The sequence below is a fragment of the Neovison vison genome, chromosome 1 (genome assembly GCF_020171115.1).
Source record: "Neovison vison isolate M4711 chromosome 1, ASM_NN_V1, whole genome shotgun sequence".
Lineage (NCBI taxonomy): Eukaryota > Metazoa > Chordata > Mammalia > Carnivora > Mustelidae > Neogale > Neogale vison.
In genome coordinates this window covers 286,105,601-286,122,361 of record NC_058091.1, presented here as the reverse complement: position 1 = coordinate 286,122,361, position 16,761 = coordinate 286,105,601, and the positions used below count along the sequence as shown (strand labels likewise).

The 16,761-nt window shown below is 37.3% G+C and overlaps 1 protein-coding gene across 3 annotated transcripts in view; it reads right to left on the bottom strand.

Moving 5' to 3' along the window:
- Positions 1-16,761, bottom strand: part of FYB1 (FYN binding protein 1) — a 149,620-nt gene that overhangs the window by 46,798 nt on the left and 86,061 nt on the right. For all 3 annotated transcript variants that reach the window (XM_044232509.1, XM_044232511.1, XM_044232510.1), the window contains one exon: positions 181-337. In XM_044232509.1, the coding sequence (XP_044088444.1) occupies positions 181-337 (157 nt within the window). The remainder of the gene's footprint in view (positions 1-180; positions 338-16,761) is intronic.

The window sequence follows — 16,761 nt, the reverse complement described above, 5'->3', positions numbered from 1 at the left end:
ACAATAGTTGCTCAAGGATATGGGGTTTGAGAGCAGCCTGCCCAGACATTCCTTCTCCTTCCATCTGCCCACATTTGTGGCCCCAGCAGTTTACCATGAAACTCCAGCGTTCAGCCAAGCATAGTGTGAAAATCTATGGGAAGAGACTGGCAAAGAAATGGCAAGATAATCTTTGCTTACTTTAGATCTAAGGGAGGTTTAATGTTTCTGGGAGGTAGACTTGGGACTGGCGGCTGTGTTGGGTGAGACGTTGGCAAAGGCGGTTGGCTGGCTGGATGGGGTGGTGGCGGCGGTGGTAGGGAAGCAGTGGAGTAAGACGTCTGGCCTTGGCCGGTACCTAAGAAGCAGAGCAAAAAAATACCATGAATTAAGATAAATCTTTAAAATACAAGAGCTGGCTATTCCAAATATGTGGAAATGAAGATCTTAAATATAAAAATGTAAGAGATTCATCCTAAGTTAAATTAATGTTTTAAAGAGTCTAATATTCTAAGTATCATAGAACATGACATTTAAAATGTTTTATTTTTTTCAGATTTATTGAGGGATAATTGACAAACAAAATTATAAAACAAGTATATAATACAATGATTTGATATAATATATTATATATATAGAGAGAGAGAGAGAGAGAGAAAGAAAGGTTTTCCCTCCACTGAGTTAATCAACATACCCATCCATCTCACATATTTATCTTTTTGAGGGCCAGAGGGTTCTAGTTCTAGTCGCTCAACAAATTTCAGCTATACAATACAGTTTTTTTTTTTAAGAATTTATTTATTTGACAGGAAGAGACACAGCAAGAGAGAGAACACAAGCAGGGAGAGTGAGAGAGGGAGAAGCAGGCCTCCCGCTGAGCAGGGAGCCCAACACAGCTTGATCCCAGGACACTGGGATCATGACCTGAGCTGAAGGCAGATGATTAACGACGGAGTCACCCAGGTGCCCCTTTACAATACAGTATTAACTATAGTCACCATGTTTTACTTTAGATCTTCAGATCTTATACATCTTATAACTGAAAGTTTATACCCTTTGATCAACCTCTTCTTATTTTCTTCACCCTAGTCTCTGATAACCACCTTTCTACTCTTTGTTTCTATAAGTTGGACTTTTTTTTTTTTTTTTTGATTATACACATCATTGAATCATGCTTTTTTTTTTTTTTTTTTTTTCTTTCTCTGGCTTTCTGGTTTTTTTCCACTGGCATAATGCCCTCAGATGCATCCATATTGTCAAAAATGACATGACTTCCTTCTTTTGTAAGGCTGAATAATGGTCCATTTTATATATATCTACTACATTTTCTTTATTGTTGATGGACCCTTAGGTCATATCCATTCCTTGGCTATTGTGAATAATATTGTTATAAATATGTGAGTAGAGATATCCCCTTGAATAATTGTTTTGTTGCTTTTAGATATCTATACAGAAGTGGGATTACTGGATCATATGGTAATATGGTAATAATAAACTGAAAGTTTATTGAGAAAAGTCTATACTGTTTTCCATAGTGGCTGTGGCAGTTTCCATTCCCAACAGTGTATACAGTGTTTCCTTTTCTCCACTTTCAGGCATTTGCTATCTCTTGTCTTTTGATAATGGATACCCTAACATGTGTGAGGTGATATCTCATTGTGCTTTTGATTTGCATTTCCATGATGATTAGTAATGTTGATAAATATTCCCTTTTTTGAGGTAGATAATATCTTTAATTCCCACTATTAAAAGGAATTTCTCTTCTCTTGTTAAGAAAAACCTTAACAATGGTTAAATCTAAGTGTAGAGTATATGGGTGAAAAATTGCTTAGTGAAAAAAAAGAAGAATTTCTTTTACTTTTTCTAAGCTTTTGTAAACCATAGTTTTAATATTCTGGATTTTGTGAAGAAGTCTACATCAACTTTAATACTACATTCTTTATGATTTTAAAAATGTAGACGATGTTTCATTGGACTCATTATTTTAGACAAATGAGGTGTCTTCTCTCATAGGTAATGCATTCCTACTTGTTTTCAATGATTTCCTTGAATCATTAATGAGAAGATGTTGTTTCAGGTATGATTTCTAAACATTGAAATGTATTAAACAACCTCACAAATAAATCATATATATAGCAGAGATTATAATACAAAGATAAACAAAACTAAATACACATCACCCATAATCCCATCACCCAGCAAAAGCTACTGAATTACAGGTACTTTTTGTTTTAATTTTTTAAGATTTTTATTTATTTATTTGACAGAGAGAGATCACAAGTAGGCAGAGAGAGAGGCGGGGGGGGGGGTAAGCAGGCTCTCTGCAGAGCAGAGAGCCCAATGCGGGGCTGGATCCCAGGATTCTGGGATCATGACCTGAGCCGAAGGCAGAGGCTTTAACCCATTGAGCCACCCAGGCACCCCTGAATTACATGTACTTTAAAACATTTTAGTGCAAACATATACTTTTATAACAGGAGAGTAAAATTTGCTATTTTGTTACTAGTATTTTTATTTTTCTGAGTATCATAAATATCATTCTGTGTTAATCTAATTACAATATAGTTTTGAGTAATGGGACAATTTTTTTTTAGGCAGCTCCACCATGATTTAAAAAAAAAAACAACCAAACTGTTACGGCTCTAATATTGGATATTTGTATTAATTCCTTTCCTTTTTGCTATAATAAGAAATGTCTTAGTCTTTGCACATATTTAAAGTTTTTTCTTAGAATGAATTCAACTAAGTGAAAACGCTGGGTCAAACAACATTTTTTAAGGCTTTTGATACAAAATATCAAATTGTCTTACAGAGAGACATCAACTGACAGCTCCATCAGTTAGTGTATGAGAATGATTTTCACATATTTTTGCTAACATCAGCATTATTATACTTTGGATTTTTCACAATATTATGGAAAAATTCTACCTTTTGTTTTAATTTCATTTTTATCAAAATATCAATATCAAATACCAAAAACTTCCAACATTTTAGATGTTTCTTTTGCATTTACCTTTATATACATACACACACATGTAATTATAGCTACTGCTTAAAAATTATTGATTTTATATTTGGTAAATTTAGATTTTTGCCCTCTTCCCTTCCTTTTCCAATGTAGCAAAAGCATAACCTTTTTTTTTTGGACTAAATCCATGTTCATTGTTTTCACTATCATGACTTGGTAAATATTATTTTTTGTTGAATCAAGCAGTGTACTATGATTATATTTCCTTTCTTATTCAACTTATTGCTTTCCTGGAGTTAATAATTGCCTTATTTTGTCATTTGCAAAGATTTTTCATTGGAACTCTTACTTCCACAATTTCCAATAGTGCTGTAAAATGTAAAATGAGCATTTTCTACAACACCAAACCTGTCAGATAATGAAGTGGTTCCAGTATACCATCTCAGTCCATGTGCTTTAATGTGACCTCGTTGCTTATAAGGTCTGCCACGCATCTGACATTCTGAGGCTTCTTATTGCCAGCATCAGGTCTCTGATATATTGAGAGAATGCACTGTGATAAAGAGTCCAAGATCTGGGGCCAAAATGCCTGAGTTTAAATCCTGGCTCCACCACCTATCTGCTGGGTGACTTGGATATGTCACTTCTGGTTTCATTTGGAAAATCAAGATCATAATGGCGCTCCCTCATAGGACTGCGGTGAGGACTTTAGACTTAACACATGTAAAACATTTAGGACAGTACCTGGGATGGAGTAAGTTAAACATTTTATTTTTTAATTCAACAAATATTTATTGAATGCTTACTTTATGTGTCCTGTTCTAGACACTAGGATACAATAGAGAAAAAACAGACACAGATTTCTGCTCTTACGGACTTGGGAGAGATAGATTAAAAATCAAAAACATGTAAGTAGGGGCGCCTGGGTGGCTCAGTGGGTTGAGCTTCTGCCTTCGGCTCAGGTTGTGATCCCAGGTCCTGGGATAGAGCCCTGCATCTGGCTCTCTGCTGAGCAGGAAGTTTGCTCCTCGTCCCCCTCTCTGCTTGCCTCTCTGCCTACTTGTGATCTCTGTCTATCAAATAAATAAATAAATAAAATCTTAAAAAACAAACAAACAAAAAAAAACCCCCAAAGTAAGTAAAATACATATAAAATTGTAAGAAGTGCTATAAATGGTAGAAAGACTGTGTAATGGTATACTGTTGGCATCTTTTCCTTGCTCTCCATTCTGTGACCTCACTATGCTATATTGAACTTGGGCGTAATGGGAGTCTTTAGCTCCTGGAAATAGACAAGAACTACAAATCTCAGCTTTATTGTTTTGTTGATTGTTAGATTTAAGAAAGTGATGGAGAAAATGCTTATAATGCAGATTAAATTTAAAAGTGTGTTTTTCCTGTAACTATTACATGGTGAATGGCATAAAACATTCAGGAAATATTTTCTAGTATCTGAAAGCTATCACACAACTCAGCAAAATACTTACTCACATCACTGGCAAATAAGTGATGTTCTGACTAATATCTTTTTTGTTTTACATTCATCTTGTTAACATAAATGAAAATTGTAATCAACACTCAGGTTGGAACTACACTCATTCCTTAACTGCAGCCACAGGTTGGCTATAGGTACAAGACATTGGCAAAAATAACAGTTGGCTCTGTGAAGTTTTCAATAAAGAGTATTGTTTGGCCTATTCTTCTTTATATATTATTCTGTGCATCTTTTATATCAGTAAAATTTATTACACGTATGGATGGATACACACATAACACACATACACAGAGTTTGCCTTAGAGAACTATTTCAAAATTTACCAGCATGCCATTGTTTGTATCTAAAAAATTCATAGGTTCTTTTGGCTGTCTCATGAAGAGAATGTCTCTGTATCTCCTGGCTTTGCTTTGATCCTTTCTGATTTTATACACTGAGCATTGGAATTATGTGTGCTGCCTAGTTTCCCTAAATAGGAAGTTTGCTTTTTTTTTGTCCTCCTAATTTGGGGGCAATTTTTTTGAGAGGAAAAGGGGATGCACTCTTGAAAAAAACATTTTGTCTTAATTTCACATGTTTCTGAGCACCACTGAGGTCCATTTTTTCATCTTCATAACTATGTTTTGCTTTAATTGTATTATCTATTCAAATCCCTCACCTGTTTGCCTTTTCGTAGCGGTTAATAGAACATCTTTATTAAGGGTATTCATCTTTTTGCCACTTACATGGACAAACTAAATGCAGTAATTGGGCTGCTTTGGCTTCTGCTTCTGGCTGTTCACACCAAAAAACCCCTCCAACAATGAAAAGAAAAAAACAAAAAACAAAAAACACAAAACAAAACAAAAACCATTCCATGCCTCAACCAATAAAACCCAAAATCTTCCGAAGAGTTGAAGGAAATAGAGTACTTGACTCTAAGTTATCTTAAAGGGCCAGTGGCAGGGTTTTAAATGATACTTACAAAAGCTTCTTAATTCCTTCCAGATAGTTCTGCCTTTTTCCAAAGTTTTCATTTTGGTAATTATTAAAAATATTCTCTCTCTTAGGGATATACGATAAAGAGACTCTTAATCATAGGAAACAAACTGAGAGTTGCTGGAGGGGAGGTGGGTGGAAGATAAGGTAACTGGGGGAGGGGCATTAAGGAAGGCCCCTTAATGTGATGAGCACTGGGTGTTATATAAGACAGATGAATCACAGGCCTGTGCCTCTGAACCAATAATACATTATATGTTAATTAATTAAATTTAAATTAAAAAAGGAAACAACCACCACCACCAACAAAAACATCACCCTCTCTCTTCCTGTTCTCTTCTTACTATTCCTGTCCTCTCACTAGCACAGAGTTTTAAAAATGTGCTCAGGCCCTGCACGGTTGACTTGCGAGGCCCCTGCCAGATCAATGCCAGAGGAATTGCTCAAGTCTTCTCTTTTGGCAGCTATTTTGGAGGCAGGGGTTCGGGGTAGGGAGAATTAGTTCCTCCACAAATCTGATACATAAAATTTCCCACCTGGTTACATTTATGTTAGAAATAGTCTTCCCATTTCATTTTTGTCATCAGTAAGCTAAACTTTTTTTTTTTTTTAAAGATTTTTATTTATTTATTCATTTGACAGACAGAGATAACAAGTAGGCAGAGAGGCAGGCAGAGAGAGAGAGCGAGAGAGAGGGAAGCAGGCTCCCCGCTAAGCAGAGAGCCTGACACGGGGCTCAATCCCAGGACCCTGGGAACACGACCCCAGCCAAAGGCAGCGGCTTTAACCCACTGAGCCACCAGGCGCCCCAGCTAAACTGTTTTGATAAAGAGGACTTACTACTTTTTCTCTAACTCAGTGAATAAATTCTTTTATATATAGTTCCTATCACCAGAGTTATGTTTGGGAATGTCTTCCTTACTCTGAGAACACATCATCATCATCATCATTATTATTTAAAGTTTTTATTTATTTATTTGACACACACAGAGAGAGTAGGAGGAGTGGTGGGAAGAGGGAAAGGGAGAAGCAGACTCCCCACTGAGCAAGGAGACAGAAGTGGGGCTCCATTCCAGGACCCTGGGATCATGACCTGAGCTGAAGGCAGATTTTTTTTTTTTTAAAGATTTTATTTTTTTATTTGACAGAGAGAGATTACAAGTAGGCAGAGAGGCAGGCAGAGAGAGAGAGGAGGAAGCAGGCTCCCCGCTGAGCAGAGAGCCCGATGCGGGACTCGATTCCAGGACCCTGAGATCATGACCTGAGCCGAAGGCAGCGGCTTAACCCACTGAGCCACCCAGGCGCCCTGAAGGCAGATTTTTAACTGACTGCGCCGCTCAGGTGCCCTGTTATTATTATTTTTAAAATATTTTATTTTCAGGTAATTTCTATACCTAATGTGTGGGAACACACAACCCTGAAATCAAGAGATGCACACTCTGCGGATTGAGCCAGCCAGGCTCCCTAAGAACATATAGTTATTAACCTGACATTATTTTCTACTTCTTTTTGGACTCATTTTTAAAATTTTTTATTTATTTTATATTATTATTATTTTTAAAGATTTTATTTATTTATTTGACAGACAGATCACAAATAAGCAGACAGGCAGGCAGAGAGAAGGGGAGAGAAGGAGGCTCCCTGCTGAGCAGAGAGCCTGAATGGGGGCTCCATCCCAGGACCCTGAGAACATGACCTGTGCAGAAGGCAGAGGCTTTAACCCATTGAGCCACCCAGGTGCCCCAGGACTCATTTTTTTTATACTGCCTTGAGCAATCTATACTTTTAATGCCATTCCGATCAAAATTCCACCAGCATTCTTCAAAGAGCTGGAGCAAATAATCCTAAAATTTGTATGGAATCAGAAGAGACCCCGAATCGCTAAGGAAATGTTGAAAAACAAAAATAAAGCTGGCGGCATCACCTTACCTGATTTCAAGCTTTATTACAAAAAAGTGATCACCAAGACAGCAAGGTACTGGCATAAAAACAGACACATAGACCAGTGGAACAGAGTAGAGAGCCCTGATATGGACCCTCAACTCTATGGTCAATTAATCTTCGACAAAACAGGAAAAAATATACAGTGGAAAAAAGACAGTCTCTATATTTAACTTTTAGAAATGATGAATAATTTATTTTGTTGTGTGAGACCTGGATCTAGGTTCATGGTTTTTGTTGCTGTTGCTGTTGTTTTTAGATGATTTATTTAGTGCCCCTGCACCATTTATCTAATGGGCTGATACATACTGACTTGAAATGCCTCTGTTATCAAAGAACACACATTAAAAATCCTAGTCATTTGACAGATGAAAATGACATCCTATTTTAATTTATAAATAATACGGTCTGGTAGATTCCTCAATGGTTTGAAAGCTGTACTCACAGGGAATTAGCCACTGTGAGTGGAAATTAATAAACTATTGTCTAAACAAGAAAAATGTTTCTCATCTATCTGTGACTTATCTTTCCATGGAAAAGATTTTGACAAACCAGGGGCGTTACCATATGAAAGTCATCTAAGGCCTGGAGGTGAGAAATTACAGACATGTTTTGGGGAACGATGAACTAGAAACACTAAAAACTGACTCACCCCAAAACCCATGTAGTACGTTTTCATTTGTACATGGGCGTATGAGACTTTCTGATGGGGGATCTGTGGCGGGCCCTCACTGTTCTGCTCCCCTGGCATCCATTCTCCTTTCTTTAGTTTCAATAACTTGAACTACCCAGAAAGGGGGGTGCTTGCTTTCCCACTGGACTTGGACCTCCAAGGAGCCCCCTGTGGCATTGCCAGTGTCTGTCTCACCACCACCAGGGATTGGTCTGCCTGAGGAAGTGACAGAGCTGGGGAAAGCACAGCTGAGAGACAGGTTCTGTTCCTCATCATGCTTGGGGGAACATACACTAAGGTCTTCCTATGTTACACTAGTATTTATCAGTGAAATATTTTGCTTTGCAAAATCTCCAGCAACTTTCAAATACTTCAAGGAATATATTTGTATGTACACAAAATCATTCTAGGAAAAGAATCTTAGTTTTCCAGAAGAAAAAAAAAACAACACCCAGGAGACTTACCTTAATGTAATATGATTGGCTTTAAAATCTCAATCTGGACTCTAAAAAGTAGGCTAAAAGACAATAAAGTTGGAATTCTCAATCTAGTCTGCTGTGATGGAAAGAAGGGGGTGGATATTGAATTAAAATGAAGAAGAAACAGAAACACTAAATCTATAGGAAATTTCTGGGATTAATGATAACAATGTTAAGTAATCCTTTTTTTTTCCTGCCAGGCATCATTCTAGGCACTTTACATATTTAATCTTCTTTAATCCTTACAACAACCCTCTGCGGTTTACATCCTTATCTAGTTTCCATTGGATAGTTTAGAAAACTACCCACATTCAGAAACTTTGTAAGCATAGAGACTCAACTCTGGCTGACTTTCTTGCGATGTCTACGCCCTTTCTGCTACGTTCTGATGCTCCTCAGGGAAAGTACATGGATATTATTGGTAAGTTGCACATGTTAACATACTTTCCAAAGATCTGAGTGTAAGTCTAGCTTTTCTGACTGATACCTTTCCTTTTAGTGGGATTTTGTACAACTATTTTCAGTTTCATGTAGGGCAGAGCTAGCTCTGGAGACAGTAAAGTAATTCTGAAACATATACTGACTATGGGTGTTTTAGATGCTCAATTTATAATTTATATCGGAATTTGATTTTGAAAACCAGGTAGCAGGAAAGTAGACATTCAAGAGCTAGTGGAAAATGGACCATTAAAGGTTGATCACTGACACAGGCTAGCAAGGAAAAAAAGTCTCAAGAAATGGAACTGAGGCATTTGAAATGCAGTCATAAAAGGTATGAATGAAATGAAAAAAAAAAAAAAAAAACCAAGTTTGGAGTTTAGTGGGCATCGAGATTTAACACCCCAAACTGATCTACCATGGATCTTATCCCTCAAAGCTCAAGAGGGGTTGGGTAGGTGATCTGTGGCTTTAACTCTGCACGAGGTAATCTATACAACAATCTAGGTGCACACTTAACGGGACCCCCATTCATTTATACCTAACTGAACATGAACTCTCTCAGAACCAAGTATCACTGAGATCTGACCACGTTTACCATAACGGTTGTTTCAAACTCCCCACATTCCTGGACCTCACCCATGCCTTCCTCTTTCTCCACAGAGAACTTTAACTTTTGTTTTACTGAGAACAGGGAGAGCACTCCACTTGACCTCCCTGCTTACCCTTCATTCTAACTTATTAAAACGTTCTTTTATCTTGCTCGCCCTGATTCTCTGGAGAAATGTCGATCTTCCTTACTCCTACTAACTGGTATTCTTGGTTCTCAACAATGTTGGCTTCCTTATGGACCCTGCTCTGTTAACTATTAACTCCTTCACTCGCATCAAGCAAAATCATTTCTTAAGCACTTACTATGTGCTCTGGATGGCGTGTTTCATCTTCCTGGAGCATGTTTTGTCTTAGACATGGTCAATGTTCTCTACTCCAAAGAGACACAACAATATCCTTTCTTACCCTTGGCCCCCATCCTATTACCAGCTGCCTTTCCTCCTCCCCTTTACAGACAAACTTCTTAGAACAAAAGTCTGTATTGGCCATGTCTGTATCTTTATTTTGCTTGGATGACTTCATGGCAGAACGAAGAATGAACAGGATTTGGGAGATGTGCGTTTGAGTTCAGATTCCACTGCACTTAGGATAACCTTCACTTGCTTATTACTCAATCTGGGGTTGAGTAAGTTGCTTGATTTCTCCAAGTCTTTATTTTCTCATCTGTGAAGTGGCCATATACACCCAACTTGTAAAAACACCTGACCACACTGTAATGCTTCATGGCCTTCTTATCTATTCCTTGAGCTGGCTGCATCATTAAAACACTGCATTCTAACCCCCTTGACTGGAAATGAAACAAAACACCTTTTCCCCAAACCAATCATGCCTAGTCCTGGTTCTTTTACACCTAACTGTTCTGTTAGGATATCTCAGAATGGGTAAAGAATCAGGAAGTTTAACTTTAAATCCTTAGAACCATCCCATGAGGTACCCAAACAAACCAACACTACTTTCACTTTCCTGATTGTTAAACACGCTGGAAACAATTTTCATCATGGGAGGAGGAATGGTTTGGCAGAAGGAAGAGTTGTGCTGGCATCACTCAGACTTGTGTTTGATCACCGATCCCAACTAGCACTAAGCTGTGGTACACGAGGGGGCCTTATTTTGCTTCTTTGGGTTTCTATTCCTTGCCTGTTGCACTGAGACTCTGGATCCCTAACTTACAGGATGGCCATGAGAATGAGAAATTGTATGCGGGTCTGCCTGGCACATAGCAGGTGTTAGGAATTATGAATTATCCTAGAATCTGCAACCATTAATGTCTGTACTATACAGGACAGGCTCTTCTTCAACCTCTGAGGGTATGTTTGTTTCCATCTGTGTAGAGGGGATAGGATAATCATACTCCAGCCCCTTTAAAAAAAGTTTTGTAAACTGCCATTTGTGCCTGAAACCACCTGCTAATTGCTGTACCTCTGACGGTTCTGTGGAAAGCAAGCTTCTGAAAGGCCACCTGCCCTTCTAAATGCAGTGTGGTCACGCTGCCTCATCCACAGGTTAACACCCATGCGTACGAAGGCTGCTCACAGAGCTCTCCATCCGTACACAGAGCATTTACAGGTGGTTTCTCGCACTAATTTTATTTTCTTTAAAATCGCAACATTAATTAATCAATCTATTAATCTACTTATCTATCTATCTATATTTATTTTCTTCCCGGTTACAGAGTGAACTTCTGAGAGTGGGTCTCCACAGTCAATAGCTGTATGTACCCAAAACTTTACCTCTATTGTATAGAGTTGGGCATTTAATATTTTACTGATTTGGACTTTCTTTTCTTTTACTCTTTTCCTGTTAAGAAAAAAAAAAGTTAATTTAAGACAGTTTATTGTAAGAGAAATAGATACATGGTAAATCATTTAAGAAAATACAAGAAGGGATATTGAAAAGAAAATCTCACATTCCAGATCCTGCCTCTCCGTCTCTACCCCAAACATGACTGTTAGCAGTCTTTCAAGAACTGTACATCTTTCAAGGAATATTCCATTTTTTTTTACACAGATGAGACCATGATGCATATATTATTCTGTATATGAGACCATGATGCATATATTATTCTGTATTTTGCTTTCTTTTTTTTTTTTTAAGATTTTATTTATTTATTTGACCGACAGAGATCACAAGTAGGCAGAGAGGCAGGCAGAGAGAGAGAGAGAGGAAGAGAAGCAGGCTCCCTGCTGAGCAGAAAGTCTGATGTGGGGCTCAATCCTAGGGCCCTGGGATCATGACCTGAGCCGAAGGCAGATGCTTTAACCCACTGAGCCACCCAGGCCCCCCTGTATTTTGCTTTCTTGATTTAAAAAAGAGACTGTTCTATATTGGGACAAGTAAGGCAATCAATTTTTTTTCCATAGCTGTGGGGTGCTTCATGTACTGGATTTACCATAATTTATTTGACCAGTCTCTTATTGATGGAAATTTAGGTTATTGAAAAAAAGAAACTTTATTGAGATATAATTCAATAGATACACTAGTTTAAGGTATATAATTCAATGGTATTCATACTTTATAGTTGTGCAAGCATCATCATAACCTAATTTTAGAACAAAAATAATTGCTGTACCTATTAATAGTCACTCGTTATACCCTGCCCTCCTCCCCCTACCATAGGCAGCCAATAATCTACTTCTGGTCTCTGTAGATTTGTCTATTCTGGTCATTTTCCATTAATTGAATCATGCAATATGGGGTCTTCTGTGACTGGTTTCTTTCACTAAATTGTTTTTGTAGTTCTATCATGTTTTAACAGATATCAATACTTTATTCTTCTTTATAGCTGAATTAAAACCCACTGCATGGATACCACATCTACTTATCTGCTTACCAGATGGTGGACATTTGAGCTGTTTCTACTTATGAGCTATTATAAATAATGCTGGTGTGAACATTCATGTACCAGTCTTTTGTAGACATATGTTTTCTTTTCTCTTGGATATATGCCCAAAGGAGAACTGTTTGACCATTTGAGGAACTCTAAGTTGTTTTTTTTTTTTTTTGATATTTTTGGATTATTAGACAGTTACTATTATAAAATCATTCTTATACCTATGTCTTTACCCATAAGTGTATTTACATTGGTAATATCAATTTTTAGAAAGTGGAGTAAAAAAAATGAAACATTAAAACAATTTGGTAAATAATGTTATTTAGTAAGTAACACCAAATTTTTTGTTTACAAATATCAATTTTTAGAAAGTGGAGTAAAGGGGCGCCTGGGTGGCTCAGTGGGTTAAAGCCTCTGCCTTCGGCTCAGGTCATGATCCCAGGGTTCTGGGATCGAGCCCCGCATCGGGCTCTCTGCTCAGCAGGGAGCCTGCTTCCTCCTCCCTCTCTCTCTGCCTGCCTCTCTGCCTACTTGTGATCTCTATCTGTCAAATAAAATAAATAAAATCTTTAAAAAAAAAAGTGGAGTTAAAAAAATGAAACATTAAAACAATTTGGTAGATAATGTTATTTAGTAACACCAATTTGTCTTCTAGATCAAGAGAAGACTACCTGTTTTACTATAACCTCACTAACATTGTGCATTATCATACTTTTTTAGTTTTTAACAGTTCTGGTGGGGAAAAAAATGATATGACATTTTAACTTGCACTTTTATGTTTATAAATGTCATTTGCTTATATGACATTTTGTGTGTGTGTGTGTGTGTGCGCGCGCGCGTGTGTCTCCTATATACAGAATATTAGAGGTATATCTAGCATTCTATTTAGGTAAATCTTTGAAAAAAAATGAACATTATCTCTTTTATGATTAGTGTTTGCCCTGATATAAAATATCATCTACATCAAATTATCTTAAAAATTTTCAGAAGATCCCCAGCAGCTTTCAAAGGTAGGGCTTAAAACTTCTGGGTCACAGTCTTAGAACACCTAGTTTTACGGAATTTTTCCTTGCCCTAATTCAAAGTCACCTGTTCTTATCTTCAAAGGATTTGTAAACCCATAGTAGATGGGAAATTTTGAAAACCAATGTAGTTGAAAACAAAACAATGTAACTGTATTAGTAAGAAACACTTTACTTTGAAAGCAAGCTGCCAAGAAAATGTTAGCCAGCTTAGAACAGTCCAACAAAATGGAAAGAAAAGTAATACTGAAACATCAGTGTTTACAAAGACAATTATAGTAGAAATTAGAATGAAGGTGAAAAGGTAGAGATCAAAACAATATGATGATCAATTAGAGAAAATAAGTAAAGAAAGTCTTCACTATCTTAAACTTCTCTATTTCAGACCCAACTTTAACATTCAGAGTCTCTGAACATTTTTTTTATTCTTAAAAATTCACTCCCCCCAATCACTTTGTTGACTACTCATTTGTTGTCTATATAATCTTTCATATAATTATATGTAACTATATATTAAATGTCAAATGTGTCAAATGTTAAATGTTCTTATAAATGACTTTATTTTCAATTTATAAAATCACATGAAATTCAAATTATTAGGCAATAATTTGAAAGAAGATCACTAACTTTTGAATCTTTCCTTTTTGTAACAAATGTAAGATATAATTTTAAAAGGAAAAAAGTCGGTACACAAGAAACTTTTTTTAGTCAGGTGCTCATAATTTACTAAGTGTCTCTTGCTCTAAGATAAAGCATACTGCGGCAGAAGACAATAACCATATTTCTTTTTTTTTTTCAAATACTAAAATTTGTTTTAAAAGTATACTAATTTATGGAAGCAAAGAAAGTACTAAAACTCAAGTTTTAGAAATATTGACATATGAACTGATTTATATGCTGAAGAAATAGTGAATATTCTTCACTATGATTTTAAATGAAATCAACATAACCAGAAATATAACATCTACAAACAGGGAAGGAATACACATTGATGTTGCAGAGACAATACTGCGGCTTCAGAGTATGAGCAAATAGAGGAATAATTAAAGCAGGTGATTCAAACTCAGCTGTCATTGGAAGCCAGGCAGGAATATGCTTTTGTACACTGAGCTGGAAATGTCACTGTGGTCAACAAGAGACTTGTGTCCCATCTCAGTGGGGCAGCTACTGTGGGGTTCTAGCCTGTTGTAAATATGTGAAGAACACATCCAGATTTTTCTGTGAAATCTTCCAACGTTTGAATGTTGGCAGCTAGGTAAGCAAAACAAAGTAAATAAATAAAACATGGGCACCTGAGTGGCTCAGTTGGATAAGCATCTGACTCGTGGTTTCCACTTGGGTTTTGACGGTAGGGTCCTGGGATTGAGCCCCCTCAGGCTCCAGGCTTCATGTGGAGTCTGCTTGGGATTCTTTCCTTCTTCCTCTTCCTACCCATTGGTGCCTCCCCCCCCAAACAAATAAATAAAATCTTTAAAAAAATAAATAAAAGAAAAAAATCCAGAAAACTCTGTGTACCAAAAAACACATACTTATAAGCTATAATAATTTGTGACAGTCACCTTTTTAAGCTAAGAAATAGGAAGGGCCACAAAGAAAAGTTTTATTAAGGGAAATTGTCTGATCATAGGTTCGTCCAGGAAGATAGTTTTTTTCCACTAAAGCAATGCAGTTTGGAAAGGGGTAAATTAGACTATCAGACCACATAGAGAGTCTCATTAGTTCAGGAAAGAGGATCAGAACTGCCAAGAAAGAAGGAAAATCTTCCCTGTAGCCCCTGGACCGAACAGGTGATCTGGAGACACTTGGAAGGAAGAAGCACTGGAGATCACATGTGTGTAAATAAAAAAAAAAAAAAAAAAAAAAAAAAGAAGCACTGGAGAGACAAAAGTGACTCCAAGCCAGTGTAACTACAAGCAGCACACCTGTGTAGACACGTGGGTGTCCACTGAAGGTATGCAGTTCAATTAATGTTTGCCTCTTCCATGACAATGACTGTTATTGTCATTGCTATTTCTGGAAGTTCACCTAGGTAAAGGAAAGGAGGGACTGAGTCCAAACACAGCACAAAAGCATCAGGTGATCAATCAAGACCTAGACCAGAGAGAGACCTAGGAGACCCAGAAGAGAAAAAAATATATATAAAAGCCATAGAGAAGCTCCTACTAGAGGTGTGACATTATGCCATGTTCTCCCTCTTCCTTCTTAAAAACAAAAATATTTTTATTTACACAAATAATATATTAAACACATCTGGAAAAAGTTTAAGACATAGGTAAAGTAAAATTTCACATGACCTCTCACCTCCCATTCTGCTCCCCTTCCAGATTGTTTATCTTTGTAGAACTTTTCCTATGCATTTACTCACCTATGAATGTATGCATGGAAATGTCTACTTAAAACCCCCAATATTCCTGTACTCTCAATATCACCTTACCTATACTGGATCGATGTCATTCTCTGTAACTGTGGTGCGTATTTTGTGATCGGTATAGTGCATGGTTTGTTCAGCTTTTCTCCCTTGACTGCTAACAATGGAGGGGTGCCTGGGTGGTTCAGTGGGTTAAGCCACTGCCTTTGGCTCAGGTCATGGCCTCAGGGTCCTGGGATTGAGCCCCATGTCGGGCTCTCTGCTCGGCAGAGAGCCTGCTTCCCCCCTGTCTCTGCCTGCCTCTCTGCCTACTTGTGATCTCTCTTTGTCAAATAAATTTTAAAAATCTTTAAAAAAAACCCAAAAACTTATTTGTGGAGCATAACAAATAGCATGGAGGACAAGGGGCGTTAGAGAGGAGTAGGGAATTTGGGTAAATTGGAAGGAGAGGTGAACCATGAGAGACTATGGACTCTGAAAAACAGTCTGAGGGGTTTGAAGTGGCGGGGGGGTGGGAGGTTGGGGTACCAGGTGGTGGGTATTATAGAGGGCACGGCTTGCATGGAGCACTGGGTGTGGTGAAAAAATAATGAATACTGTTTTTCTGAAAATAAATAAATTGGAAAAAAAAACCCAAAAAAACCCAAAAAACAATGGAGCAATGAGCACCCACATACATGTTTCTTTGTGTATATGCGGGGTAGTCCTCTAAACCAGATGTCTAACAGTAGGGTTGCTGAGATAGAAGAACTTGCGTATTTTATATTTGCATAGTTTTTGTCAGATTGTCCTTCAGTGGACTACCCTCACTGTGGACTACATGAAGCTCTGTCTCCTCATAACCTCTCTACCACTGGACATTTTAGCCATTTTTCCAAATTTTTGCCAACATGATCACTTCATCTTTCTGATTCTCTGCTTAATCTGTAAAATGATAAAAATCCTAATTCACAATAATTTTATGATAATTATGTTAGT